This window comes from Clinocottus analis, unplaced genomic scaffold, assembly GCF_023055335.1.
Source record: "Clinocottus analis isolate CAN_PGR_092001 unplaced genomic scaffold, fCliAna1.0.p SCAF_9, whole genome shotgun sequence".
NCBI classification, from domain to species: Eukaryota; Metazoa; Chordata; class Actinopteri; order Perciformes; family Cottidae; genus Clinocottus; species Clinocottus analis.
The window spans coordinates 17,197,161-17,224,696 of NW_027176251.1; the positions used below are offsets into that span (position 1 = coordinate 17,197,161).

Sequence of the window (27,536 nt, forward strand, 5' to 3'; positions counted from 1 at the left end):
CTTCTTTGTGCACATCTGCACAGCCTCTTCTATCTTTGTGCACATCTGCACAACGTCTATCTTTGTGCACATCTGGTCCATTAAAGAGTCAGATGATCACATTAAGTCAATATGTTGTAGACTAGCACGTTTATCGCAGGGATGTTGTGAGATTTTTTTCCCCTCGGAGGACGTTTCTGCACGTCGACTGGCTCCTTCCCTCCTCGTCCTGCCTCCTCTGGACTAGAACCGTCTGGAGTTGGAGTCAAACTCGCCTCACATCTCCAGAGCGCGCGCGCACGCAGCCGTCCGTTATACACGATGTCTCCGCTGTTTGCCCGCCTGCTGCTGCTTGTCTGCTTGGCTTTACCTCTTTATGGCGTGGAAAAGGTGAGAAATAGAGGATACCGAAAGGATCCTGACGCCGACAAGGTAAGATCTATGATCAAACAAAAAGAAAGACGTGCCGTTGCGCAAGAAAATGATGCGTTTTAGACCGATTTTATAAAACTAAAAAAATAGGGCTCACGTGATATAGTAATTGCATTCAAGTGGATGTATTGCCATTCATTGCGGTTTGTATTCATTTCTGTATTTTAATGCATATACATTTATGGGGCACTTTGCATCTTAAATTCCTGAAACTTATCCAGAGATTACTTTTTTTCTTGCTCTCTTTGCCAGTGGTATCTTTAAACGACACACAAAAAGACTTAAGAAAAGCAATCTGCTGAATCATACTCGTATGCTTTCAATGCTGCGTGTGTGGTCACGTCTTTGGCAAAAGTAAAAACTCCAAAAGGATCTGGGCCACACAGCAGATGAGAAATGCTGGTTGTTTTTTTTAGCTTTTCATGTGGTCAGCTGGTTCTCTATTATTCCAGGCCTGAGAAAAATAAATTCCCAACAGGAAGTTGGGGTCTGGCTTTACTGTCCGTCTGTTTCTCTCTTTGTTATCTATCTGGCCATCTTACTAGTTTAAGAACAATGTTGGTTTGTGTGTGGGGGGATTCTGAAGTGATATAGATATATATAAACCTAAAGGTTGAGCTATTCCAATCCACACTGGCCCCGATCTTAGAGTGTCTTTGTCTAGAACCTCATAACCCTCCTTGCTTTGCTGAAGGTGGAGAGTGAAGGAACTAAGTGGACACACATTACTCTCCTCATGGGGAATCAAATGAAAGTGAAACTAGTGTTTATTTTGCTGCCCCTCCCTCCCCCCATCCACCTAGAAGTCTGCATGCCCCTCTTTGAGAACCACAACAAGCAGTTGTTCTCCATTCTCCTCCAAAGAGAGACCAGCACAGCAGAAAGGTATATTGAATAGCACCTTCTGTTACCATTTGTATCTAGTGCACTGGGAATGACGCAGAAAAGCACAACTGCACTAGACACTCTGGCGAAGGAAGATCTGCTTACTTGAACAATATGGTAATCATACAATCCTGTTTTTGCATCCTGTCCAGATCCTGGACAGAAAAGGAAAAAAAGTCTCAAAGCCCAGCATTATATCCCCGCTGTGCATGCTGCGGGAGAACTTCTCCCTGTGCTTCAGTGTTGACTAATGCATGAAGCACCAATTTCTCATCACTTACTTGCAGCAAATGCAGCCTTTATGCTTCAGTTACAGTAATGAACTGTGTGCTACTAATATCCAGTGGAGCCGGAGTGTGTAGTTCATGCAGGCAGGCAGCACCACGACAGAAACAGCAGACTGGAAGCTAATATAAAAGTCAGCTGTGGCAAAAAAAAAAAAAAGAAAAAGACAGTGGTTTCATTCATTAGTCTGCTTTGAAATGTCTCCAAAAGCCCAACCCTTCATTAAACTCTGTTTCCTTGCTGAATATCAACCAGACGGGCTCTGTATTTCCACAATATAACCAAGGTGCTATTGGTCCCCTTTTCCTTGAGGACAAATTCCAGATCTATTACAGCACATGCATACCAAGACCACAATCCAGTGGTCCCATCACAGGCTTCCCAGTTTTCCCATAGAGATGACATCAGACTGCACATCTCCAGGTCGCTCCAGCACAGCCGCATGCAAAATGACTAAAGCAGATGCAAGTGTAATGCTCCCCACATTAAAAGCCATTTTCCAGATTTCACATAATTGGAAATGGATTTTTCTACCTCATCTCATGGATTCAAGTCTAGACAAGACATTGTAAACTGGAGTCAAAACTCTTTGTTCTCCTTTCCTGCCTGGAGACTCTTTTTTTTAAATGCCTCTTGACTCTAAAACTCCTCCACAGCTGCATCGAACAAACAAAAAAGCTTAGACCTGACTCCTTTCAAGGGCAAGGTCGACTTCCACGTGTCAGTTTATGTCTGAATGAATGGAGACTTGCATGTGAGACTTATGTGTGGGAGACTTACAGATCACGTCACCAAAACTAAAATCCAACTTTAAAAAAAGAAAAAATCCTCCAGAGCTGACCACGCACTGTAATCTGTTGGGCAAAATGTCTCCTTAAGGAACACACTACGCAAAGCTATTTGGATCGTCATTGTGTCTGCCTCTATATGTGACAGGGGGCAGTTTTGTGTGTGTGTGTGTGTGTGTGTGTGTGTGTGTGTGTGTGTGTGTGTGTGTGTGTTTGAGTCAGCGAGTAAGATGTAGCATCTGTGTAAACGTAGCAGGAGACTCGGCTGGACAATGAATCACACCGTTAGATGCGTGGCTGAACACCTACTAATTCAGGCTGTCAGCGGGCCTTCAGTTCCTCATTAACACGCGATCTGTCATCCACTTTACTTCACGGCCGCTGGTTCTGTTGCTTTGCATTGGTCCGGATCACAGCTGGGTTTTATTGTTACACTTTATTCCAGCCTTTTGGCAGTATATTTCTTTACCGGTTAATGGGGTGTACTCTGGCTTCTTGTGTGTGATGGTTGGATGAATGGCAGCGTTTCGTGGCATGCAGCCCAAAACAGTTACCTATACCCCACCCCATGGAGAAAATCTGAAACAGGAAGTTAGTTAACAATAGGCTGATGTTGTTCCATGCCTTCATCACCACTTCCTCTTTCCCCTGTTTTTTTTTTGCAGTTTGGCAGTTGCATTCAGGGGCCAGCGGGCACCGCTGGCAGAGAAGGGAACCCAGGAACCAACGGCATCCCGGGCACGCCAGGCATCCCTGGCCGCGACGGAGTCAAGGGCGAGAAAGGCGAGTGCATCAACGAGATCTTCGAGGAGTCCTGGAGGCCCAACTACAAGCAGTGCGCCTGGAACTCTCTGAATTATGGCATCGACCTGGGTAAAATAGCCGTAAGTATAGTGACACGTATTAGAGGAATATTATACAGCTAACACAATGCATCAAAGTGCCAAAACTCCCCTTTGCTGCGTTGCAGGACTGTACGTTCACCAAGCTGCGCACGGACAGCGCACTCAGAGTCCTCTTCAGTGGCTCCCTCAGACTCAAGTGTAAGAACGCATGCTGCCAGAGGTGGTACTTCACCTTCAATGGGGCAGAGTGCACTGGACCTCTGCCCATAGAGTCTATTATCTACTTAGACCAGGGAAGTCCTGAGCTCAACTCAACCATCAACATCCACAGAACGTCCTCAGGTACGACTCAAGTCATTGTGCAATACACTTGAACCAACAATAGTTTTTTTCTTCCACTGTTATATCATGCTTTGGCTTCAAGCGACAGTTCAACATTTTAGGAAATACTAAAGTTAAATGTAATCGGAATGAGCTTTAGCTACAGCTAATTAGCTTAGCATAGCATATAGGGGGAAACAGTGAGCTGGAAAGCCTCAACAACAGTCTTTTCATTGAAGTTACAAATATGGAAAGTTCATTGTTTAAAAAAATCAATTTCCATCTCTGAGTTGTTCCCTAAAATTAATTCCAGTCTTTCCATGTTTATTTCCCCTCCCCCTCCCTCCCTGCAGTTGAAGGCCTGTGTGAGGGTGTCAAAGCAGGGCTGGTGGATGTGGCCGTGTGGGTGGGGACCTGTGCCGACTATCCCAGAGGTGACGCATCTACGGGGTGGAACTCAGTATCCCGGGTTATCATTGAGGAGCTGCCTAAATAAAATAAAAAATGACATGTAAGGAAGGGACCAGTCCTGGTGGTGTGGCAGTATGTTATTTGGCCCTCCAAAACAATCAGGGATGGTTTGCTGAGGCGTCACAGCATCAATGATGGAAACTTTGTTTTTGTAAATGCTAGTTGACAGGCCTATAAACAAGAGTACTGTGTCATTCTGTCTACCAGAAATAACCTTTGTACTGTAGCTTTTCTGCTTATGGGTCTGCTGTTGGTACACAGTAACCATTTACCAGACATTGTGACAAGACATTGACAATATTTTAACTATGTACTCATGTGACATGTTTGTATTAATTATTACTGTTAATAAAGTAATCTTTTTTTTTTTTTTTTTTAAGAATTTAACAAAAAACGTTCCAACTACTTGTGTTTAGGAGCTTTGGAGTACCCTTTGCTAAATTCAGTCCACCTCCAAAGTTATACATTTAATGTATTTATGGAAATCCAACACAAATATAATAGTTTGAGTTTTATTACAAAATGTTATAAAGCAATGCAGTGAGAATTTGTAGGAAGGAAACAAATGGATGGTGGGGGAACACAATCCATTGCTGCTGTCTGTTCACATAAATCAATAATTAAATGGAGACACAATGTGACACATGCATGCAACTGGAACCCTGAGATTTACAATTTAGCTGTTAACAATCAGTTAACAATCATAACATGTATCCCTTTCTGCTGCTGGAAAACATCAATTGTAAACATAACTACGATGACACGATTTGCTTCCTCCGCTGCCGACGACGTCGGTCCTATTGCGTGTAAAGCAACCAACATTTTGCCCAGAAGTCAAAGTGTTGTCATTCCATCTAAAGCAAAACACTGTTGATTCTGTTGCTCAGTTTTGGCAACTTTGTCAGTCGGTTCTTAGTGCAAATTAATGCTTCTCACATCTGCACGTTTACACTCTGCCAGGAGTGCGGTTCCCGCCTGGCGCGTTTTCCTCTGAATGCCACCGAAGCGTCAGTGTGAGCTCAGGGTCTTCGTAGCGGTCCCCACTACGCTTTTCGGCCTCACTGATTTTGTCCCAGGAGGTAGCGAGACACATTCTCATAAACTACAAACGTGATGCAGCAGGCGGGAGTCACTCGAATCATGTTGGGGATGATCCCTTTGTAGAAACCAGCCATGCCTTCGTTTCTGCAGAGAAAAAGGAAGAAAAAGAAAAAAAGGGGGAAACATGAACACGCCTCTAATTAGACATGACTCAAGAGCCAAATTTAGAAACTGAATAGGATGGCGTGTTCAGCCCCTTTAGCAGAAGATCAGTGTCCTACCTCCATGTCCGTCTGACCACGTCAATAACTCCATTGTATCTATTGTGCTGGTCTTGTAGGCGAGCGCGCACCACCTGATACGGGTACGTCGTGGCAACAGCAAATATTTTTGATACCGCCGCCATTGTGATATATTCCAACGTGTTCTGTTTACACAGACAAACAGATGGGGAGAGAGAGAGAGAGAGAGAGAGAGAGAGAGAGAGAGAGAGAGAGAGAGAGAGAGAGAGAGAGAGAGAGAGAGACGTGAGCAGGGTGGGAAAGATGATGAGTCACCGTGGGTTATCCACTGTGGGCTCAGTGGGCTTGTTACACTGGAAACGTTACAAGCTTTGCTTCCCGACTTTTATTAAAACACCGAGCATGTTGCCAGACGGTTTGTGGCTTGTGGGGTTATTGACTCACCAGCTTCGCATCTGAAGGCACTTCCTTGTATTTGTTGTAGTCCCTCTTAAGCTCTTCGTAGGCCATGAACTGCAGAGCTCCGTGAGACGTGCCGAACAGACCAGGAACATAACCCTAAGACAAGCGCATGCTTCGTAAGTCGGCCTTTCGTGACACACAAATAGACCAATGGCATGCATACGCTAGAACTTTTGCATTGTCCACATCTGTGGCTCTCTGCACATTTAAAAATATATTGTCACATTTCCACTGAGTAATGTGGTTGCAATTATCCTTCTTGGTAAATAGAATTCACATGAAGGTTCTCAACTACAGCATATGTAGGCCGTTGGTGCCCTCTAGTGGCGATTGATATATTGGTGAAAACCTAATTTCAGCAGAGTAGGATAAAGGTCAACTTTGGTTGTGGTAGAGTAACCACAGTTCATAAGCATCATAAGTATGTCATGTATTGCCATTTCACATGAAAGTACAGAGACACACGTTCTTCCACCTTGTATAGCCCTGGCACTCCCTCGTGGCGGAAGATCTTGACCAGAGCGTCGGTCATCCCCTTGTACTGTTTACCGGCCGGGTCGGCATTGTACTGGAGCACCAGCCGGGTCTTGGTCACCCAGATTGGATTGGTTAGGGTGAGCGTCAGGATGCCTAAGTGACAGCAAGCAAGCAGTGTTGGAATGAAGCAACAATATTTTAAAAATCTAATAAAAATGGAGACACATTGTTGCAGCTCTTAAACAGTCAACGTATTTTTTTTAAACTGCATGTGATTGCAACTTCCTGAAAGACCAGGTTTTCCACAACAAAAAGCAAATAGATGCACAGTAGTTGGTGCCTGTTTCTGCAGACTGCAGTGACTAGAAGTCATGGCGCAGAGGATAATAAGCATTGAACAGTACAATTCAGCAATGGCTCTGTGTTTTGTTCCATGACCATGGACATATATATATACATATACACACATATATACATATATATACATACATACATACATACATATATACATACATATACATACATACATACATACATATATATATATATACACATACATACATACATATATATACATATACATATACATATATATATATACACACATACATATATATACATATATACACATATAGATATATATATATATATATATATATATATATATACATATACATATACATATATATATATATACACATATACATATACATATATATATATATATATACACATATACATATATATATATATATATATATATATATATATATATATATATATATAATAAATAAACCCATGCTAAAACTAATGCCACTTGACCCCTTTCAACAAAAGGGTATTTTTACACTATTATGTGCCATATCCCAAAGAACTTCTCACCTCAACTATGGATATGGCTGCCTTCTGTTTACTCGGATGATATCGACAGTAGCACCATCTTACCCCAAGAGACACCTTTATTATTATTATTTGACCAGCAGGAAGCAGATCCACATGGCCCCATGTGACCAAACTGAACAGAACAGAAGGCCACCAATTTGCATCTGCCTCCCGTCTGCCGAGGCCAGCTCGGAGCAGTACTATCTGGCTGCTGATGTTGACCCGCGTGAGCTGATTAGGCGAGTGTGTCAGCGGTGTTCAGAAACATGTGGGACTAACCTGCTTCAGCCGCAGACACCAGGTGCTCTGTGGCACTCAGTTCAGTTTGCCGGCCCTCCTTTGTGTACCCTTTGATGGCATTGTAGCTGTCAGGGGGGAGAGATGTGTTATAGATCATAGGAGTTATCATGTTAGAGCTGTGATCCATTAGGTTTATAGTTGACGTACAAAAAGAAGTAGAGACCCCAAGATGCTCCGGCGCCCCAAATATTGGGTGTCACTCCTTGGTAGAGGCCTCGGAGACCCTCCTGCTGCCAAACACTCTTCATACAGTGTAATATGCCATTGTACTTGGGTCTTAATTGCAGTCCATCACTTACTAAATTGAAACGACATCAGACACATTTAAGTCATTTGACACAAGACACCAACAATTCCTAAAAGGTTGTCATATGAGCATTGGCATTAAGCATATCAATATGAACATATCACATTTCGAGAAGAGTCCTGCATCGTTTCCTGACCAAGTATGTTGCACATACAAGGAATTTGACTTGGTGAAAGGTGCATAACAATAAACATAGTGCAATTATAGACACATGCATCAATAAAATAAGTACAATGTCGTACTGTAGCGTTACCTGCAAACCTGATTTTGACCAGGTCTAGAGGGTGAAGCACCATCGTTGACACCACTCCTCCGCTGAGCCCCGCGACCAGGTTTTCTACCTTGACATGGCTGAAGACCTGGCGGACGTGTCCGGCTATCGAGACAGCAGAAACGGGTTTGGGGGACCCGGTCTCCGTGACGCTGACAGCGCCGTGATTAGGAGCGGAACTCATGTTCACTAGTAATGACTTAATTATTCTAGCTAGTTCCCGTCAGCTAGTTCTGCACTGCGTAACGTTAATGCTCAAATATGTACCTCTATAGCAGCCAGACGATAACTTACTGACACTTCTATGACTTCCTGGCTGTCATTGTATTTAACAAGTGAAGCACACAGTTAACACGCGGTGGCACGCCATGGCCGAGGTAACGTTATCCAAAATGCAACCTACAGCACCAGCGCCACTGCTCAACCTTGCTGCAAGTATTTACTTAATGCATGTAAGTAAGAGTGCTGCTTCCGGCCAAAACCTTCAAAATAAAATAATTCAGGCGAACGACAAACTATAAAAGAGACATTATTCCGGTATTTAAAAAAAACAATACAACACAAATTGGCACTTAACGTACTCAGATGTGAAGGTTGTGAACGGGCGTTTGTTGTAAGGGTCCTGGTGAAATGGGATGGCTGTATAAACCAAGATTGCAAAAAAATCGTTGCGAGTGAGATTCATTTGAAGCACTTTGAAGACCAAATTGGTATACTTCCGGTCTTTCTGGGCTAAATTTTGCACCTTGATAGCTGTTTTCAAAACATCTCCGTGACGCAACCAGGAGGACTGGGTATCCCACAATGCAACGCGGCCAAACTAATATCTTCTTCCTCAACACATGGCTTGTGCTTGCTAATATTTCTATGTTGTTAAACCTAAGGCTAACTCCAATTTTTAAGTGTGTTTTCGTTTTCATTCTTCCACTAAATGAAGGTTAAAGTCCTCTCGAGGAACCCGGATGATTATGTCCGGGAGACCAAACTAGATATTCAACGTGGTAAGTGGTACACTTTATCTCGTAGAAGCTAAAACACAGGATACTTGTGCCACACAGATCCTGTTAACGTAAAATAAGGCAATTCAAACTTTGTCTTTCTCCAAATCTGGATACTGTTAAAAACAAATACTACGTGAACTATAGTTGGAGAAGCTGTCTGTTGTCTGTAAGCTTCGATATAAAAGAGCAAATGGGATGCATTTCAAGTATGTGCATGTAACTAACGTTAACAGCTCGCGTTACTACTTTAGCAGCTATTTAAGTCGCCGAATTGAAATTGTGAGCGAAACTCCAGCCTGTGTGCGGCAGTAATATGTAACTTAAGGGTGTTTGAATTGCTTCAAAGGATACGCGCGTGGAATGTAATGTTGAATGCAATTTACTGTTTATGTTATTCAGCTGAACGACTTGCATTGAAATGAACGAATCGCATCTTTTAGCCAACTAAAATGTGCTTTTACAGTTTCATCAAGTATTAAATACTCTCTGTTGTTAGTCCCCAGAAATTATGACCCGACACTGCATCCGTTTGAGGTGAGCAGAGAGTACACCCGCGCCCTGAATGCCACCAAGCTCGAGAGGGTGTTTGCCAAGCCTTTCTTGGCCTCTCTGGATGGACACAGAGATGGGGTGAACTGCATGGCCAAGCACACCACGAGCCTCTCCACCCTGCTCTCTGGCTCCTGCGATGGGGAGGTGACCACCTGCCAAAGTCTAAATATATTACCTGAGCTTGTATGCACAATACTGAAGGTGCCGTGAACTCATTCTTGTTTGATCCCATCCTTAGGTGAAAGTGTGGAATCTGACCAAACACGAATGTGTCCGCACTCTCCAAGCGCATGAAGGTTTCGTCCGGGGAATGGTCGTCCGTCCTTGTGGAACCTCCTTCTTCACGGTGACTGCCGCCCTTCGACCGCTGAGGTTTTCAGAATAGTTGGTCTTTTTTTGAACTGACCTCTAAATACAATTTTTTACTGTAACAGGTTGGTGATGACAAAACAATCAAGCATTGGAAGATGGAGGCGCCTGGTTATGGCGAGGAAGAGGAGCCACTCAACACTATTCTGGGCAAGGTGTGTTAAGTGGGCATTTTCCTTAGTATTGTTTTAAAAAACAGTTGGGATAATGAAGAGGAAAAAACTGCTCTTTAGGTGACTGTGACATCAACGGGTCAGTGAAACATTGCATTTACATCATTGTGAAACGTATTCTTGTCCTTTTGCAGACAGTCTTCACCGGCCTGGACCACCACCAGAAGGATGCCGTGTTCGCAACATGTGGCCAGCAGGTCGACATCTGGGACGAGCAGAGGAGCAGCCCAATCCGCTCTTTCACTTGGGGCGTAGACAGCTTTAGCTCTGTGCGCTTCAACCCGGTGGAGGTGAGCCGCCTTGCGTCCGCCGCACTCAGACACATTAGAGACACAGGAGAACACTTGACAATTTGTTCATGTCCTGACTCTAATCAGTCTATTTTTTTAAAGTCTAATGGTTTATGTTTATCCACAGACTGAACTCCTTGCAGGCTGTGCCTCTGACAGAAGCATCGTACTGTATGACATGAGAGAATCAGCACCACTTAAAAAGGTATCGGGTTTACCATTCAGTCGCTGCAAGAATGAACCCTTCTCTTCCCACATTTGTTCATAATTATATGACTTCAATCTCCTGTGTTTTTTCCATTTTTCTTTTTTAGGTTATCATGGCAATGAGGAGCAACACATTATGCTGGAATCCTATGGAAGCCTATTACTTCACATGTTCAAATGAGGACTACAAGTGAGTTGATGATTTGTAACAGTGATTCACATGATTTGTGTTGACACTAAATTATCTCAAGCTGAAGAAGTCTTGCATGTAGAAATGTAAAGTCCTTCTCTGCACCTTTTGGTAAACTTTCAGAACAGATGGCTGATGATTGTACAGGCCCTTTTACTACTATTTTATAGTAATAGTAATAATAGAGTAAATTGACTTTTACAGTGCTTTTTGAGTTTTCCGACCACTCAAAGCGCTTTAACATTACTTGTCATCATTCACACACTAATGGCCATTGCTAAGGTGCTACCTGCCCATCAGGAGTAGGCTTACAAAGGGGCGGAAAGTTTCCGGAAAGTTTCCACGGGAATTTTGGCTCGGGAATTTTGAAAAAAAAAAAAAATGTACCTACGTTTTTTTGCAAAAGCCTATAACAGGGAACTTAAATGTAGTTGAGAACAAGACTATGCACGCCGAGCTCAGCTGGACCCTGAATGCAGCTGGTTGGGAACATCGTCTGCAGAAACATAAACGTAAACATAAAACATTCTGTTGTTTTTAACATTTTTGTCATCAGTGTTGCTTCTGAACGTTTCAGCCCGACGCCTGGCAAGTGAGAGAGCGCTGAGTTGCGTAGAGGCCAAGAGCGGTATTGCAGACAGATAGAGATTTCAATTATAGTTGCAACATATTGAAAAAAATAACTGAAGTAGTTCATTTTTTGGAGCTGTGAACTTAGTTCATTTTTTTAATTATGAACTATGAACTGAACTAGTTCATGTAGGTCTCGGAAGAAAGCATTTAGACCTGAAAGGATTCAGGGAAAAACACTAAAGAAAGAAATTTGTGTTGGGGGGTGGTGATCATACGGAATACACCTTTTTTTTATTCAATGTTCATGTTTTTGTTGTTTGATGATAGAATAAAGTTCGACTCACAAAATGTCAAAAAGGTCAAAAATGTAATTTTTAAAAGTTGTATTATCAATGTTTGCATGCATGTCTGCTTATACAAGGTAAATACAATTTAATTACCCCAAAATTTCCAGTTTATTCCCGTTAATTCCCGTATATTCCCGTTTATTCCCGTATATTCCCATTTATTCCCGTGGAAAGTTTCCAACTTTGAATATTCCCGGAATTTTGCAACCCTAATCAGGAGTAACTAACATTCAAACATTGTGGATAGGCACAGCTAGAGGAGCAATTTGTGGTCAAGTGTCTTACCCTAGGACACATCGACATGGGCAAGCCGATCCTCTCATTTTAACTGGACAAGAGTCGACATTTGCACTTTTCACTAAAACGCAGTTTGACTAACGGCTGAATTTGTGTCTTTGTCTCATCAGCCTCTACACATATGACATGAGGTACCTGGACAAGCCAATCACAGTGCACATGGACCACGTCTCTGCGGCGCTGGATGTTGACTATTCTCCAACTGGGAAGGAGTTTGTATCTGCCAGTTTTGACAAAACCATCCGCATCTTCCCCAAGGACAGTGGCCACAGCAGGTCAGTAGGACCCTCAACACCGGAGTGAAAAAATACCATTGCCGCCTGTTTACTTTCCATTTCTGTTCTTCTGACTGAGCCAGCGGAGTAGGCAGGAAAAAATATTCTTTGTGTCATAGTGGTGGTGTTAGATTTTGTTCTGGGCCCTGTTAACTTTTTCTTTTCTTTTTTACTCTATAGATATTTATAATCTGAGTGTGTTGTTCTGAGCTAAACATTTTGTATAATTTATTGTGATTTAGGTTAAAGAAATGTTCAGTAAAAGCCAACAGTCCATTTTTCCTCCCATGGCACATCCAAATGTACGCCCGTGTAGCCGGGCAGCAAATAGACGGGTTTTCATTTGTGTAGCTTGAGGGTGGATTGTTGAAAACACTTTGGTATACAGTGGTCTCTCATTTATCGCGGGTATACCTTCCAAAAATAACCTGATATAGGCGAAATCCGCGAAGTAATCATCTTTATTTTTTACAATTATTATACATGTTTTAAGCCCGTAAAACCCCATACCACACACTTTAATACACTTTTCTCTGACAGGCATTAACATTTCCTCACATTTTTCTCTTATTTAAACACTCTTAAAGTTCAAACTTTCACGGGTTAAAATGTTTTTTAATTTTAATGATCAATCTACAAGGTCTTCTGCGTGCCTCTTTGTCCTGGCGCCGCTCCGCTGACTTTTTAGCCGAACGTATTCTGTACTGTACAGGATTTGCCAACTACCTTTAATGTAGCTTTAACGCTAGTGTTATTAGTACGTAACGAGCCAAAATGTCTGCTTTGACAAAGGCCTGTTGTGGTCTCGTGCATTGGGAGCAAAGGAGGCAGTAGTGCGACGTTTAAAACTGCACAACCACAAAGTGGATGGATAAGTCAACAAAACACAGGGAGAGTTAGTTTCCCGGTTTCTACCATTGGGAGTTTACTTTTTTATTTGAGCCACAATCCAAAACATTACTTTTAAGTTTTATGATGAGTGTTAAAGCGCAGAGTGTTCCTGATCAGAGTGGGTGTTGGTAATCCTGGTTCCTATGAAGTATTTGCTTTGGTTGTTGTAGTTTTTTTCAACAGCAAACAAACACAATGCATTTCCTTATTTACTCTTTCTTCTTTTATTTAGGGAAGTCTACCACACCAAACGCATGCAGCATGTCATCTGCATAAAGTGGTCAGCAGACAACAGATACATCCTGAGCGGCTCTGACGAAATGAACATCCGACTGTGGAAAGCTAACGCAGCTGAGAAACTAGGAGTGGTGAGTCAAGCCTCGTCTTCCCCATATCGCTCCTGCTTTTAAATCAGATCTCCAGCTTCAATCGATCACACATCTTGTTTTTTATGAGTTAGCTGCATTCCTCGACACAGCTGTGGCCCCAGGCCCGTTTCAGCAGGGTGAGAGCGGGCGACTATGCCAGGAGCAACGGCGCTACTGTTGCCAAATGCCCTGACGGATGCTGACTTAGGGTAGAATCGCTCTCAATAAGTACAATGTACCAATTGGCACGGCTGCTCTCGTGGCAAGCGGAAATCCGGACCCCCCCCCTCTCACCCTCGCTCCCTCAAATGACCAATCGTCAGTGAAAGATTCAGCTGAAAGATAAATCTCCGCTGACTCTTTATTTCTTGTGAAGAGACTACCACACGTCTTGCTAGCAGAACCCGTGGCCTTAATTTTGTGCTCAACTGTCAAATAAAGCTCCTATGAAATGCTGGCTGGGTGTCCCAGTGCCCCCAAAAATCCCAGTTCAGGCTGAATAATATAGATCCATGCCGTGCCATTTGCCATCTCCGACAGCCATCTTTCATCCCTAATCGGATTCACCCTCGCTTATTCTCTTAATGCAGCTCCGGAGTGGAAAATTGGCCCGCTTTTGGCACTTGTTTTACTGTCACTGTGCAAGAGAAGATTTATCCGCAAGCTTTGCACTTAAAGAGATCAGACAAGGGCTGCTCCTATCAGCAGTTTGGATCGGCCAATCACTTAAAGCGGGCCACTCCGAACATAATGAAGCATTAACAATCAAGTTGCACTGAAGGAGTCTTTAATTATCAAGAAATGCTGAATCGAGGATTTGTCTGCATCGGGATCAGGACTTCCCTATCAGCAGCTGGACATGTGTATATATTTTTTCCCATATCGTTTTAAAGCAGTGGCCTTTGACTCCAGTTTGAATTAGACCCCGTGTTTGTATTTTAGGCCGAGACCTAAAACGTGTTGAATCCATCCGCCCTCATACAGGTTCCATTCTTGGTCTATGTCAAGGTATTTATAGTTTGATGTAAGGGATCATGTATTTATAGGATAAATGTCATTAAAATTGTGGTATTTTTAGTTCCATCCATGATTTCTGTTAGTTATCACGAGTGCGTTTTCCCGTTTTTAACACAAAATGCTTGTCTAGTAGTGCTTCTGCGTGCAGTTGTCGTGAGAACTGCTCATTTAAAAAACTGAACACTCAACAAGCAAGAAAAAGCTTGGCAATGAGTTTCAGAGGACATATCCTGGGGATTCCTTACTTTATATTCAGATAACATTTTAAGTTGGTTACGTAAAGTCATTGAACTACATAAATGTAAAAAAAGGCCAGAAAGGTACCAACCTCTCCGCACAAGACGCATATTGAAAACAGCGCCGCCACAACTGCTTCAACCCTCCAGCCGTGTGTATGCTCTCAAAGTGTTGAGCCGCAGCACTGCTGCGTGGTCACCCGTGTCAGATCCCAGTACCCGGTCAATGTAGCCCTACAAAGACAATTGTGTCCGAGTGAGAGACTCGAGCCATTACACAGCCGGTGTAGACGGCTGTATTGATTAACTAAGATGGAAGTGTATCTGCTCCTCGGACACCAGTGGAACTGAAGCGTCTGCGTGGCCGGGGGTGCAACAAGCACAAGCAGCCTGAAGAGCTTAAGAGAAGACGCACAGCTGTAACATCGACACACACACACACACACACACACACACACACACACACACACACACACACACACACACACACACACACACACACACGTACATGACAGTTTAAGAAACAATGGTGCAGTAGATTTTTTACTTTTCTTTTTATCCTTTCATAGGTATTTTCTGTCAACTTGTTGCCTACATTATCCACAATGCAATGTGACGATGAACATTACATTTTAAATGTTCAAACTTACATTAACGCCGCTTGATTTTTCAATATTACAGCAGAGTGCAAACTGCCAAAAATTATGACTCAAACTATCCACTGTTAACGTCCGTCACAGTTTACTGACTGACTTCCTCGTTCAACTTCGTCTTACTCAACTGATATTCAGTTCACCAAGTCCAGCCCGTCAGCAGAGCGTCAGCATTGGATGACGGTTGCTAATTACACCTCGTTGTCGCCCGGTCAACTTTTGGATGGAATCTTCCATCCATCATCATACCAACGGCGTTTAGCAAGCCTACCACGTGTGTCCGGGGGAGTTAGTTTAGTCCCACAGGATCAGCATCTAACGGCTCTTCATCGGCAAATTGAATCTGAGACAAATCATTGCTTTTAATTAGAATAAAAGCCTTCGAGGAGGGCGGCCCCAGTTTTATGAGGGAGACGGAGAAGAGGTGGGGGGGGGGGTGGGCGGTGTTGCGCCTGTGTCTTCACTTTTTAACGGACATTGATTCCGTTTTGAACGAGCGCATCGTCGAGCTGAGGTTACTGCTTACTGTACTGGCCAACATTTTATGATGTATAGGCTGTAACTGTCGGTAATTAATAAAACGCCCTGAGCTGAATGCAGACGACATCCTGTAGTCAGCAGCAAACTCCACGCTCGTAATCGCCTCCTGGGAATACTCATCGTTACCGGAATCGAGGCATTCGGGGCGGGGGGTAGGGGAAAGCCGTCTTGTCATCATGGGAACCCAAAGGAGGCTGTAAATGGCATAATCCCACATTCACACTATAGGTTTAAATTCAACAGTTGCAACAATTGTGACAAGGCAGCTGACTCAGAAATGCGGAGTTGGCACTAGTCGCCTGTGTAGCCTGTTCTGATCAGAAAGACACGGTCATCATTTTGGGAAAAAAAGAAAGAAATTCAAATGCCCAAAAACGAGACTCATGTTTACTTCATGATGACGTCTTGTGGCCATAATAATTACGACTGTCTCTTAAAGATGAGAAGGCCTTAGCTTAACACAAAGACTGGAAACAGAAACGGCTATTCTGGTTCTATCCAAGTGCACTTTTCAAGGCGGACAGACACCATTTGGCTTGAACCCAGATAATATTTTACCCTGACTTGGACACTTCAGGCAACATTTTTACGGTTCAGCTGAATTTCTGCCAGATAAGTTTTGTTTGATGTGCTGTTTGAGCAGTTCCACGGTCCGGCCTGCCACATGATGCTGTCGAAGAAAATCCCATCTAAACTGTTGTCTTCTCCATTTTGTCTTTTTTTTTCCTGCCAAACTCATCATCCCTCAGCTGGCCCCCAGAGAGAGGGAGGCCGCCAACTACAGCCAGAAGCTGAAGGAGAAGTTCCAGCACCACCCGCAGATCCGACGCATTGCTAATCACCGACACCTACCCAAGAGCCTCTACCACCAGACCAAGGAGCTGAGGGTTATGAAAGAGGCTCGCCGCAGGAAGTACGTGTTGATTAGTTTTCTTTTTTAAGATGGCAATTTTATCTAAAAGAATGGCCGCGATGCACCCTCTACGTCTGCATAGAGGTGATGGTGGTGGTGACTTGGGCTGCTGCCAGGGTGGGGCTGACCTACGCAGTCCCACCAGCCTAATGGAAAATTTCCCTGATGGGACTGCCTCCTATGACATGGTCTCAATAGCCCTTACATACTCATTTACAGCTCTGTATGGTGGATTGATTGTTCCAGTTTGCCCTGCCGTTTCAGTGATTCATAGCTCAGTCTGTGGTCGTTTTTTTTTTCCTAATTACTGGCAGTATTGTGACGCGTCAGACATGGGTTTGGACTGTGAATGATTTACTATCCATGCTTTATGCATTATTTTCAGGGTACATTGGTGTAGTGGGTGACGTAGGTGTTAGGTCAACAGTCTCATATTCACTCACTTCCTCCCGTCTGTTTGTTCATCTCTCTCTCTGTCTCTGTCTCTCTGTCTCTCTCTCTCTGTCTCTCTCTCTCTCTCTCCCTCTCACTCTCTCTCTCTCTCACTCACCGTCCCCCTCCTGAATATTCTTACCAGCAGTTTGTTCACGGCTCTTTTTCCCTTTCTTTTTTTCAGGGAGAGGAACGTCCGCAAGCACAGCAAGCCGGGAAGTGTTCCTCTTGTGTCTGAGAAGGAGAAGCATGTCGTGGCTGTGGTCAAATAGGCAGAGCCGGAGGAGAGAGAAGACGACCGACGGGGCCCTCCATTCAGAGATGAGGTGGAGGCCCCCCACATGGGCATGTTCAGACTGCCTTCACTTGTTTGGGGGAGATTTTTTTTTTTTTTTACTTGTCAGTTGTGGGAAAGATGAGCGAGAAGTTTTGCATCAATTGAACCCCAAAGACACAGACTGTAAATACATAAACATTAAATATGGTGAAACTGTGACTCGAGTGACTAATTGCACATTTTGCTTGGAGCAACTTTGCGTTCTTAATCAAACATTTTTAAGAAATGACAAGCTAATTTTAATTGATCCAGTGTTTTTAAAGAGTGTCATGAGTAACGTGGTAATACTGTACTTGCAACAACTTGCAACAAAATGTGTTCCCTGTTTCATTTGTCTTTTTCATTAAATGAAGTTCCGGACACGTGCTAGAGTTGATTATTAAAACTCCCAGAGTAAAGGTATGCTTCAAATGACCCTCCATCTTCTACAGAGAAAAAGTGTTTGTTACGATATAAAAAAACAAAAAGCACAATGTCGTAGCATCATTCTTGCGGTCTGTGATTGTTCTCTCGGTGTCTTTGTAGTTTCAACAGGAGAACTCGTCGAAGGGGACTAATGTTCTTCACATTGGGACCGCATCTCAATGATCTGATCAAAGGGAAGTCTAAAACCCTCCTGGATTTTTGACTACACAATTGAGTGATTGCTCAGCAATGTGCCAGTGATTTCCAAAATTGTCAATGTTTGACAACTTTCAATAAATTTTCTTTCGAGCCCAAAATTACAAATTAGCCACAGAGGGTTTTACAAGTTGTACCGATACGACATCATCTGTCCCAGGACCTCACATCAGCACAGGATGAAAGGGATGTTACTCCTTCGGGAGAGCAGAAGGTCAATGTCATGCTACAGAATGAACAACATAAGAGTTGCAACACTTTCAATGGATAAAAAAGGCATAATTTAAAATAAAAAATTATATATATAAAATTATATATATATATATATATATATATATATAAATAACAGCAACGGTGGCTATAGTATAATAGAAGCATTAAAGGTATTGGCAATACTAATTGCAATGGAACTAATAATACTGATTATAGCAGGTGTCGGGCAGCACCAGGGTCCAGACAAAACCATGCTCCATGTAACCCTGTGAGGAGAGAAAGCACAAAGAAGTAGACTCAGGGGAAGAGGAGAGAGGAGCTCAGTGTATCCTAAGAGGTCCCCCAGCAGTCTAGATCTGTAGCGGTATATCTCAGGGCAAACCTGAGCCAGCCCTAACTATACGCGCTATCAAAGAAGTCTTAAGTCTACTCTTGGTGTGATCCGACCAACCATTCTTTAAAGCAGAAGTTGTAAAGTTAACTTTCTAACTTTCCATGCCTTAATTTTAAAGATCTGTTTGGTTGATCTTTTCTTTTATTTGCCTAATGCATTGACATTAATATTTCCACATGGCAATTGTGCTGGACATTAAATCCTGAGGAGAACAAGGGCAGATGTTTTGACTTCCTCGGAAAACTTTTGTGATTCCACGTTTCCACTCGGTTTGATTCCTCTTTGGGCTATTACATTTATAGAGAGCACATGGCACAGATATGGGACCAACAGTTTTGATTTGAATCCTTCAGAATTCAAACTCAACCCCAAGTTTCCTTTTGTTGCAGCAAATCACTGCAATGTTGCTAATTGAGTTCCCTGATGACGTAGAGGTGGTTTCTTAACATTGTCTTTCAAATCCCATCAACACCACAGACTGACACCGAAGAAATGCAGCATATAGTCTATCGAAATTCATCACCTGAGCATCATCCCAGTGGGAAGATTTTTGCAAGGAGGTTGACGCCAAATTATGGCGTAACAAAAAGATCGGTGCATCGTGCTGTCTGGGGCTGCAAAAAAGGTCAAGTTTAGGTTATTCAAACAATTGTTTGGGAGAAATGTGAAGCCTGAAGGCACTAAGAATCGTTTCATAATTGATTAATCCATCAGTTATTTTACCAGTTTAACGTATTAATTGTTTGGTCTACATTTGGGGCAAAAGTGTCCATCACAAGTTCCTGCAGAGTTTGACTAAAATCCAAAACCTTAAGAAGTTCATCTTAAATTAGACAATATTCACATGAGAGCGACTGCAGTTTGTGCTTCAAATTAAAATGTTGTGTAAAAAAATTAATACATACAAATTGTCCTCAGTGTCCACACAGGCCTTGCTGCTTGTGTGACAGTTTGAGCCACAACATGTCCAGTGTGTGTGAGTGTGTGCGCGCGCCAAAACCCAGGGCTGACGGGAGCCGCGTCCACACACCTGCAGTAACACTCATTGTCACTAGTCATGTTCTGTATTTATTCTCATGCTCATGATCTGCTGATGAAATATGCATCACTCCTCCCGGTGCGGTGCCGCTCCAGCTGCCGCGCGGCTCCTCCGGTCCGCGTTTTCGCGGCAGCTCTTTCTGCCGCCTGCTGTCAATGAACATCCAGCGCGTCCTCTCGGCTTTATTCCTCTACGTGTTTCCATCGCTCCGCCTCCTCTTCCTATCTGGATTTTACCCCCCTCCTCCCCCTCTTTACTCTCTCTCTCTCTCTCTCTCTCTCTCTCTCTCTCTCTCTCTCTCTCTCTCTCTCTCTCTCTCTCTCTCTCTCTCTCTCTCATTGCATCCATTTTTGTGCATTTAAGAAATCTCCAAGAATTACCAACCTGGAGGAAAGCGAGCTAACCAGAGTGACACAGAGGAGGGCTAAGGACCCTAAACGAAAACAAACAAGGACGGACCGGGCATCTTTGACATCCCACCATGCGAGTAAAAGCGTTCTAAAGGATGGCAGCGATGGGTTAGCCAGGATTTACCATGACTGCGAAATAAAAGGCAAGAGTTGTTTTGTTTTTTAGTTTTTTTTTATCCTCTACTTTTTTTTTCTTCCTCTTTTTAATCCCTGGATGGATGGAGGCTTGTGTTTGGAATACCTGAAGGTTGTAGCCTTTACAGCCTGTGCACTCTGGCTTCATTTTAAGTGCATGTAGTTCTAATCCTGAGCGGTTTTCTGTTTGAGAAAGGTCCATGTGTATAAAATCTGGCGTTTCGACCTGCAACGGCTTCAATATCGGGCGACGCTCATTCGGCTTCAGCGTGTTTGATAACCCCATTATGATCGTTCAATAGACGGGGAAGGGGAGGGGGGCGAAGCCTGTAATTCATATTTCTGACGCTTATTTCTGCAGCACAAGTGCAATGTGTGCATGACAGGCTACTACCTCTGTGACCGAGATGCCATGCCGCCTGTAAACCGCGGTGTCTCCAGCGAATCCGACCGCCAATTTATACGATTTGAGGGCATGAAATGTGGCAACAACAAACAAAACAACAAAAAATACATCGCCCAGAATGATGCTGGTTGACAGTGCTCTTCTCGTGTTTTTCTATTATTATATATATTTTTTTTAATTGTAGCCACTGTGTGTAAAAGATGTCTGCTCCACACGGGCCCCGGGGCGGCCCTGGCCCCGGCCCTGCTGCTGCCTCAGCGGCCGGCGCCATGCCGGAGATGCCGGACCTCAGCCATCTCACCGAGGATGAGAGGAAGATCATCCTCGGTGTCATGGACCGACAGAAGAAGGAGGACGCGAAGGAGCAGTCGATGTTAAAGTAAGTTAAAAAAGAAAAAGCGGAGATGACGAGGGAGCTGTTTGGTGCTGCTGGTGGCACTGAACAACCTCCCGGGTGTTTGTTGGTTTGTTATTACAGTGGCCCATTTCTGTAACCGTCTCTCTGTCAGAGAGCCGACTGGTGGATCGTGCTGCCTCTTGACATCCAAGCTCGAGCCTCAACAGTCGTCTACTAGCCGGTATGAGCGAGGGGAGATGAGCCGTTCCCACGGCCCGGCGATCATCTCTCGTCGGCTCCTCGTTCAGGAAATACTTTATTTGACCGGCGTGTCATTTCTAAAAAATATATTACAATGCGGCACACAACTCCAACCTCATTTCCCCCCTCTCGTTGCTGTAGCTGTAGCTCTCCTACTGTAATGGGCTGGGTTAGCAGCAATGGGCGCCATTTTCACGTAAAAAGCACGCCGAATTGCTTAACCTTTCCCCACGAGCGTCACCGAGATTACACAATATGATACTGGAAAGATCATTTAAGGTGTCCTTTGTGGCAATGGCGCACGCGGGGCGTGTGTGATTTTCAAACGTTAAAGTCTCGGTCGATCCTGTCCCCCACCCCCTCCCTCCTCTTGTGTACAGATGTCGCTCGGAGCTGTTTCAGCACCACGGCGCTGTCCACTGTCGGTCTTACTTTTTAAGGTGGACCGGACTGTTTCCGCCCTCATCGCTTTAACCTTTACTGTGTTGAGCCATAACTCTGCTTTATGGTGGAATATTACTCTCTATCATATTGCCCTGGTCATAAACACACACACACACACACACACACACACACACACACACACACACACACACACACACACACACACACACACACACACACACACACACTTGACGTTGGCTTGACGTTATTAGGACGATATCCCTATCTTAGGTTGATGGCCTTAACTGTTTCCATTCTGTTGATTTTCTTGTAGTTTCCTCCCTCAATGAAGAGAATGCACATGCTCACAAACCAGGTGACACGGTCCTTTTTACTATTTTTGTTTAACTGCACCACAGATTTGAGGTGACAGCCGATGAGGGAATCTATCCACATTTCTGCCGGGTTTACTGTCGCTGCAGCTTCCCAGAGTGACCAGTGACATCAGTGTGAAAGATGTGTGCCACTATCAGCGGCAGCTTTTTTATAGATGCATTAAAGCTGTTGTTTCTCCCATCATCCGGTAAACATTTGCTGCTACTACGGCAGCATTCTTAATGGAGTGAAAGTTGTGCAATCCCTACCTAGTGCTGCTGCATGAGAAACATGACTCATGTACTCCAAGACACGGCTACCTCAGCCGCTGTGGAGCGTGCTGTGTGAATCATCCAGCCCCCCCTCCAAATAGCTGAGTATATTTTTCTATTTCTCTTTCTCTGAGGTAAAGGGAATTGTCAGTTTAAGTCACTCTTAGTCTGACAGTGATGTCAAAGCCTTGTCATGACTGAGCATGGGCAGAACGGGCTGTTTTTTTTTGTGTGTGCCAGGGACATGACTGATTGACTGACTGTCTCACCATAATGTTAGGTAACTGATTGTAGGCCACTCCGCTGACAGCATGCAGGACATTGGGAAGTCAAAGATGCCTCAGTGTCAGTTACTTGCATGCTGATTTGCATACGTTTCCAGTATCTGCTGTATGCCTTGGTTACCTGGGGGTTAATTTTGCCAGCAGGGCTATACTGCTGATGCTAAACAGCTGACAAAAGACATGCAGTTAATATTAAGGGCTGACAGCCACCATTTTGCTGTGTTTTTATCCTAGAGATTTAAAAAAAAAGCCTCTTGACCCTCTTCGGCAAAATAGTAAAGTGTTCTTTCAGTATTTCATACAGCGAGACTATATATGTTAGTTTTACTGTGTTTTGTCTATATCTACAAGGTGACTCAACATGAGTCATCTCACCAGTAAATCCCAGCTTTATTTTACCTATGAATCACGCATGCATAACATATCCTAAAGCCCTGGCATAGGTATGCGACTGCAGTGGATTAACTTGTCATCAGGTGGTTCTGAACATTTTCCCAGCAGTGTCGAAAACAAACACCCACACGGCGTCATCCAACCCTATAGCCCGTTGCAGTCACGGTCCAAAACCAACAGTGGCTTGGATGGCTTTTTCCAAGGAAAGTGGGCAGTTTGAACATCGAAGTGTGTAATCTAACAGAGGGAATCCTGGGAGGAGGAGAGAGAGAGAGAGAGAGAGAGAGAGAGAGAGAGAGAGAGAGAGAGAGAGAGAGAGAGAGAGAGAAGCCTCCAGCTGCAGGGCTTTGCCAACTTGCTGTCATCTCACTGGAGGTGCAACAGAGAGTGTGGATGGGAATCCGGTGATGCTGACTTGCATGCAATTAGCTCTCTTAGCCGGCTCCTTCTTAGCAAGCCTGCGCCCGTCTGCATGGAGAGAAATGTGCTGCATCAATGATAATCCATTTCCTAAAGTCCATAAGGCGGCGCTCTGCATACCTATAGCTCATTCTCAGAATTCTGTCCTCGAAAGCTGCAGTCACAGAAGTATATTCAATGCGTCTCTACACACAAAAACATGAAGCCAGTCACTGCAATTAAGCACGGCTCCAGGTGCATTTGTTCCACCGAGCTATTGTAGCTTTCCATGCGCCAGTGAGTCTCTGAGCAGCACAGCAGTGACGGGTTATGGGACCCCCACCCCCACCCACCCAGACACTTTGTATCCCACAGGCAGGCATCAGCTGCCTGTGACGGGGTGACCCACAGAACGCCTGGGGCGCCACTTCTCCTTTCTCCCCGATCCTCCAGTCCTCCTGGGCTGCTTCCTGGTTCTGCTCGATGGCCAGGAGGGCTGGGGATGGAGCAGGACGGGGTCAAAGGGGGGAGGGGGTGGTAATGATCTCCATTCTAACTCTGACTTTGTCTTTCACGCCTCTACCCTCGAAACGCTTTGCCGTCGGTTCTGTTTCTTATGCTGCATATCGTGTTACCTGTCTCATGAAGGCACAAGGATGCACACACACACACACACACACACACACACACACACACACACACTTTCAACACAAAAAGATGGTCAAGCTTTAGAGGATTGTTTAATAAAACCAACCGAACAACTTTGACTGACTTGTTTAGCTTGTCTTTCCACTTTGAAGACCACACAATTGAATTGAATTGAACATAACTCCCAGTAAATATACCTGTTCCACCTATTCCTCGTGTCAGTGTTGAACTCCTGAATTTGGGGGACTGTGTCATCCGCACAGGGACCTCCTTTGACAGTGCTAATTATAGTGGCTGTCTTGTAAGAGGGACTCCCACTGAGATGCAGCTTTTCCAAGGCTCTGAGGTGTCTGCTGCTCCGCCATCTATTTGGGCACCCCCGTTTTTTTAATGCACGGGATGAAGGATGCCCCGAGTTCCCGTCTCCTGCACTCTGTCTGGGAACATAATGTGTACAAGGGAGGGTTTCAGGAGCTTTGAACATTTTCTCTTGAACCTATTTTTCATCCCAGGGCTGCTGAATTTGACATTTGAGTATCAGCCTTCACACTATTTAGAGTTAATGCTTGAGTATTATTATCTATCAACATTCATTACAACTGTATCATGACAATATGATGAAGATGTTACAGAGACAGACTAATGCTAACAAATGAAACTATATTCTTAGTATTTCTATAATAGCAACATGTAAAAAGAAACAAGAAAAATACAAATGTTAGCAGCAGAGAAGCTGATTTTTTTTGTAAAAAAAATAGATAAAATGCAACTTAACATAATTTCTCTTGTACCTCCAATGCCTCCTACAATCACCATGTGTTTCAATTACATTGTGAAATACATTTCTTTCAAACATTTGCAGTTTCAAAGCCGAGAAGACTTGGATAACCCTGATGACATCATCAGAGATATTTATTTCACACTCAAGAAAACTTTCTTGAACCCCCAGAAGATATGAAACAACTTTTTTCACAGTTTGAGTAGCACTTGGGTAGAGTTTACATTGCCCAGCCCTGTTTTGAATATTACTTTATTGCTATATACACTCTACACCACTATCATCCCAGCTGTACACTGCAAGTACACCGAGAAGTATAGTGATGAAAATCCAATTAGACAAGACATTCATTATTTCTTTGAAACTTTCATTATGAATAGAGCTATAAAGTAACTGAATTTGTTTACATGCTTATTACAAAAGTTAAGAGCATGTCAATCAAAGCTAGGTCAACGCTCTTCATGTCGAGTACCTAAATGACAGAATAGCTTTGATTGACGTCATTGATTGCCTTCAAGTGACAATGTCATCGGGCCAACAAAATATGCAAAATAGTAGAAAACCAGTGAAACAACACTTGAAACTGTACCCATCTCCTACAAAATGCGATGACGTCGGCATATTGTAGTGTAGTGAGCATTGTGTCGAGTAGCTTTTTTAATGCAGTCTAAATAATTATACTTCCATTGCAAACCTTATACAACCTACTGTACTTTGTTGTATTCATGCCCATAAAGCAAATTTGATTAAAAAAAAGAAGAGCGAGAGTGAGAGACCTATGGTTGTGAAATGAAGCATGCTCAGAATCTTCCCACTGGACAATATACAGTATACTCTCTTTCTCTCTCTCTTGTTCCCTTAGCTTACTTGCCCGTGCTCGCTCGCCTTCCCATGCAAAGAGCAGATTCTGTCATGATCGTTCCACAGACTCCCATCCCCCACCACTCCCCCCCGAGGGAGAGAGGGAGAGAAAGTGTAAGAGTGGATGCTGTCTTGACTCCGTAAAGCACAGAAGACACGCCAAATGAATACATCATCGTGCTAATTAAAGTAACACTGTGTTTTGGTTGTCTGGAGGTTGGCACGTTGTCAAGGCTGGACAGGAAATCTGGTTGGAGCGGAGTTGACGACAATGAAATTATTTAGAATACATTGAATGTTATATTTAACAAGCTGCTCATAATCTGTATATTGTGAGAGTGAAGTGTCGAGGGCCTGTGGTGCTCTTCCATCCATATACCTTTTACTTTTACACATCAGCCATTTCACTTATTGTATCCTGTACTTCTTTGTGCCATTTTATTTTATTCATTCGAACTTGTGTTTCTGGCCAATTGACAAATGCTTAAATCTAATATCCACTCTCCATCTAACTCGATTTTTGTCCTCACCAACCACTGAGAAGTAATATAATGTGTTCCTCAGAGTGCCTAATTCTACTGAGTTCATTTGCTAGTTGCTAACGAGTGTGCAGTGGTTTTATCTGAGTCTTTCCTTTGCGGAAAACAGCCACATGTCGCAGGCATACACAAGGGATGAGAGCGGTGAGCGGTGGAGTGAAACGGTAAAGTTTCAGCCCATAAATACTAAAACAATGAGCTGAAAAAAGCTTAAATGCTGTGCAGAACTGAGTGGGATTGTTAGGGTGATACTTTACTAAGTTTTGACCAACTGTTCGTCTGAAAATGGTGCTCTTACGTTTAGGATGATAGAGGAACGTGTACCTAAATACAACGGCTCGGCTCGTTGATGTGCTTTAAACAGTCATACTTCGCCAGGATGAATTCATTGATGGGTTTTGGTTGTTTAATGGGATTAGTTGATATATAAAACATTTTAAATTGTTCTAATTTTACTCTTCATTCTGATAAGTCCCTTCCCTTTTAGCATTTTAGGCCAGGGCAACAGAGGAAAAGGAGAGGACACATGAGGAGGAGCCATGGAACAGAGTGTAGGACAGTTTATCATATGAGAGACAAGGAGAGAAGAGAACACAGGAAAGGAGAGGACAGACATTGACGTCTGAGATGCTATCAGGTCTCGTTGCTGATATGACAGCCTCAGTCCCCGTTGACGGAACAATCAGCCTGCTATCTCTCAGAGCCTGCTATTCTTTTGCGTGGCACAGCGCAAGCACCATTGTCTCTCGGCGCTTTGTTCTAAATAACATCTGCATTCGTCAGCATAGGTTTTATTCTCTTCTGGGCTCTTATCCTTCGAGCAAAGTTTGAAGGGATATTCCTGCCCCTGGCTGCGCAAATTGAGATGCCCTTGGCAAAACATGACAGTGGGAAAATATCTGAGAATGAGAAGTCAGTTGTGTTAATTAGTACGAGGGATGTTACATACATATATTTATATATAAGTGAAAATGTTCTGTTACACTGCATGTGTTAAATAATTAGTCAACAGTGCCTCAAGCTGCTGTAATGCTTCGATATGGGACTGTATTTAAGCAGCTTATGTTGGATTGGTGAAATCATAAGCAGATACCTTGTGTATTAAGACCGCCAGTTCAAGTCGGCAGCTAGAGAAAGC

The 27,536-nt window shown here is 43.5% G+C and overlaps 4 protein-coding genes across 40 annotated transcripts in view; 3 read left to right on the top strand and 1 right to left on the bottom strand.

Annotated features, from left to right (window-relative positions):
• The first annotated feature begins 270 nt into the window (after positions 1-270).
• LOC137781616 (collagen triple helix repeat-containing protein 1-like) lies at positions 271-4,439 on the top strand. 3 transcript variants are annotated; one of them, XM_068570496.1, is made up of 5 exons: positions 271-411; positions 1,336-1,413; positions 3,035-3,253; positions 3,340-3,556; positions 3,889-4,439. In XM_068570496.1, exons 1-5 carry the CDS (start codon positions 301-303, stop codon positions 4,029-4,031), a joined length of 768 nt encoding a protein of 255 aa, XP_068426597.1. In that variant the 5' UTR covers positions 271-300; the 3' UTR covers positions 4,032-4,439. The 3 variants fall into 3 exon arrangements, with proteins under 3 accessions (XP_068426597.1, XP_068426595.1, XP_068426596.1); XM_068570494.1 differs by lacking the exon at positions 1,336-1,413; XM_068570495.1 differs by lacking the exon at positions 1,336-1,413 and having other exon boundaries at positions 271-369.
• Positions 4,440-4,542: 103 nt separating this feature from the next.
• On the bottom strand, positions 4,543-8,419 carry slc25a32b (solute carrier family 25 member 32b). Its single transcript, XM_068570196.1, has 7 exons — positions 7,971-8,419; positions 7,558-7,708; positions 7,390-7,475; positions 6,227-6,381; positions 5,734-5,847; positions 5,329-5,474; positions 4,543-5,191 (listed from the first exon to the last, which is right to left on the bottom strand). Exons 1-7 carry the CDS (start codon positions 8,170-8,172, stop codon positions 5,065-5,067), a joined length of 981 nt encoding a protein of 326 aa, XP_068426297.1. The 5' UTR covers positions 8,173-8,419; the 3' UTR covers positions 4,543-5,064.
• Positions 8,420-8,808: 389 nt separating this feature from the next.
• On the top strand, positions 8,809-18,042 carry dcaf13 (ddb1 and cul4 associated factor 13). The gene is made up of 11 exons (XM_068570197.1): positions 8,809-8,989; positions 9,486-9,685; positions 9,780-9,887; positions 9,976-10,065; positions 10,218-10,373; positions 10,501-10,578; positions 10,688-10,770; positions 12,098-12,262; positions 13,386-13,521; positions 16,717-16,880; positions 17,497-18,042. The coding sequence occupies exons 1-11, from the start codon at positions 8,920-8,922 to the stop codon at positions 17,582-17,584; spliced, it is 1,338 nt and encodes a 445-aa protein (XP_068426298.1). The 5' UTR covers positions 8,809-8,919; the 3' UTR covers positions 17,585-18,042.
• Positions 18,043-20,285: 2,243 nt separating this feature from the next.
• The window catches only part of rims2a (regulating synaptic membrane exocytosis 2a), a 127,189-nt gene continuing 119,938 nt past the window's right edge, over positions 20,286-27,536 (top strand). For all 35 annotated transcript variants that reach the window (XM_068569076.1, XM_068569047.1, XM_068569079.1 and 32 more), the window contains exons 1-2: positions 20,286-20,469; positions 21,052-21,246. In XM_068569076.1, the coding sequence (XP_068425177.1) occupies positions 21,068-21,246 (179 nt within the window). In that variant the 5' untranslated portion in view covers positions 20,286-20,469; positions 21,052-21,067. The remainder of the gene's footprint in view (positions 20,470-21,051; positions 21,247-27,536) is intronic.

What these genes read in the sequence shown, in the direction of transcription:
- LOC137781616 (XM_068570496.1), top strand. Translation starts at nt 301, where the DNA reads ATGTCTCCGCTGTTTGCCCGCCTGCTGCTGCTTGTCTGCTTGGCTTTA. An exon ending in CTGCTTACTTGAACAATATG is followed by an intron (nt 1,414 to 3,034) that starts GTAATCATACAA and finishes TTTTTTTTGCAG; the next exon opens with TTTGGCAGTTGCATTCAGGG. An exon ending in CATCCACAGAACGTCCTCAG is followed by an intron (nt 3,557 to 3,888) that starts GTACGACTCAAG and finishes CCCTCCCTGCAG; the next exon opens with TTGAAGGCCTGTGTGAGGGT.
- slc25a32b (XM_068570196.1), bottom strand. Translation starts at nt 8,172, where the DNA reads ATGAGTTCCGCTCCTAATCACGGCGCTGTCAGCGTCACGGAGACCGGG. An exon ending in TGGGGTCTCTACTTCTTTTT is followed by an intron (nt 7,476 to 7,557) that starts GTACGTCAACTA and finishes CCCCCCTGACAG; the next exon opens with CTACAATGCCATCAAAGGGT. An exon ending in GAGTGCCAGGGCTATACAAG is followed by an intron (nt 5,848 to 6,226) that starts GTGGAAGAACGT and finishes CGCTTGTCTTAG; the next exon opens with GGTTATGTTCCTGGTCTGTT.
- dcaf13 (XM_068570197.1), top strand. Translation starts at nt 8,920, where the DNA reads ATGAAGGTTAAAGTCCTCTCGAGGAACCCGGATGATTATGTCCGGGAG. An exon ending in CAAACTAGATATTCAACGTG is followed by an intron (nt 8,990 to 9,485) that starts GTAAGTGGTACA and finishes CTCTGTTGTTAG; the next exon opens with TCCCCAGAAATTATGACCCG. An exon ending in TGCGCTTCAACCCGGTGGAG is followed by an intron (nt 10,374 to 10,500) that starts GTGAGCCGCCTT and finishes GTTTATCCACAG; the next exon opens with ACTGAACTCCTTGCAGGCTG.